Raw genomic sequence first — 404 nt, 5'->3', positions numbered from 1 at the left:
CCCCCCCCCAGCCGCTCTTCCCCCTGGCCCTCAGGGAGCCTTACTGCAGCAGTGGGAAGGATGTTTCCCAGTGTCTGGGAGCATCCTATGCTGCAGAGCAGGGTGCCAGTACCAGAGCAAGTCTGGGCCCTCTGCCTGGCTGGTCCACATCCCCATTGCCAGCTCTTCTCTCCCTTGGGATGTGTCTGTGAAGTTCTGCCCCCTCCAGGAGAGGTCTCCTGATGGCCATTGCTCATGCCACCCTTCTCCCACAGTCTGTCTGTGCCATCTTCGAGAAATCTGTGAAGACCCTCCTAGATGATTTTGCCCCCATGGTGCCTCAGCTGTGCGAGATGCTGGGGCAGATGTACAGCACCATCCCCCAGGCCTCTGCCATCGACCTCACCCGACAGGTACGGAGCCAT

At 60.1% G+C, this 404-nt stretch overlaps 1 protein-coding gene across 1 annotated transcript in view; it reads left to right on the top strand.

The window, feature by feature from the left end:
- Positions 1 to 404, top strand: part of LOC104619584 (importin-13) — a gene marked incomplete at its 3' end in the record, with an annotated part of 14,908 nt that overhangs the window by 12,371 nt on the left and 2,133 nt on the right. Inside the window, exon 12 of the mRNA XM_010285505.1 lies at positions 255 to 392. Within this exon, the coding sequence (XP_010283807.1) occupies positions 255 to 392 (138 nt within the window). The remainder of the gene's footprint in view (positions 1 to 254; positions 393 to 404) is intronic.

This window comes from Phaethon lepturus, unplaced genomic scaffold (assembly GCF_000687285.1).
Source record: "Phaethon lepturus isolate BGI_N335 unplaced genomic scaffold, ASM68728v1 scaffold23794, whole genome shotgun sequence".
Taxonomy (NCBI): domain Eukaryota; kingdom Metazoa; phylum Chordata; class Aves; order Phaethontiformes; family Phaethontidae; genus Phaethon; species Phaethon lepturus.
Note: the sequence above shows the minus strand (reverse complement) of the source record. Positions and strands in the feature narration are given on the sequence as shown.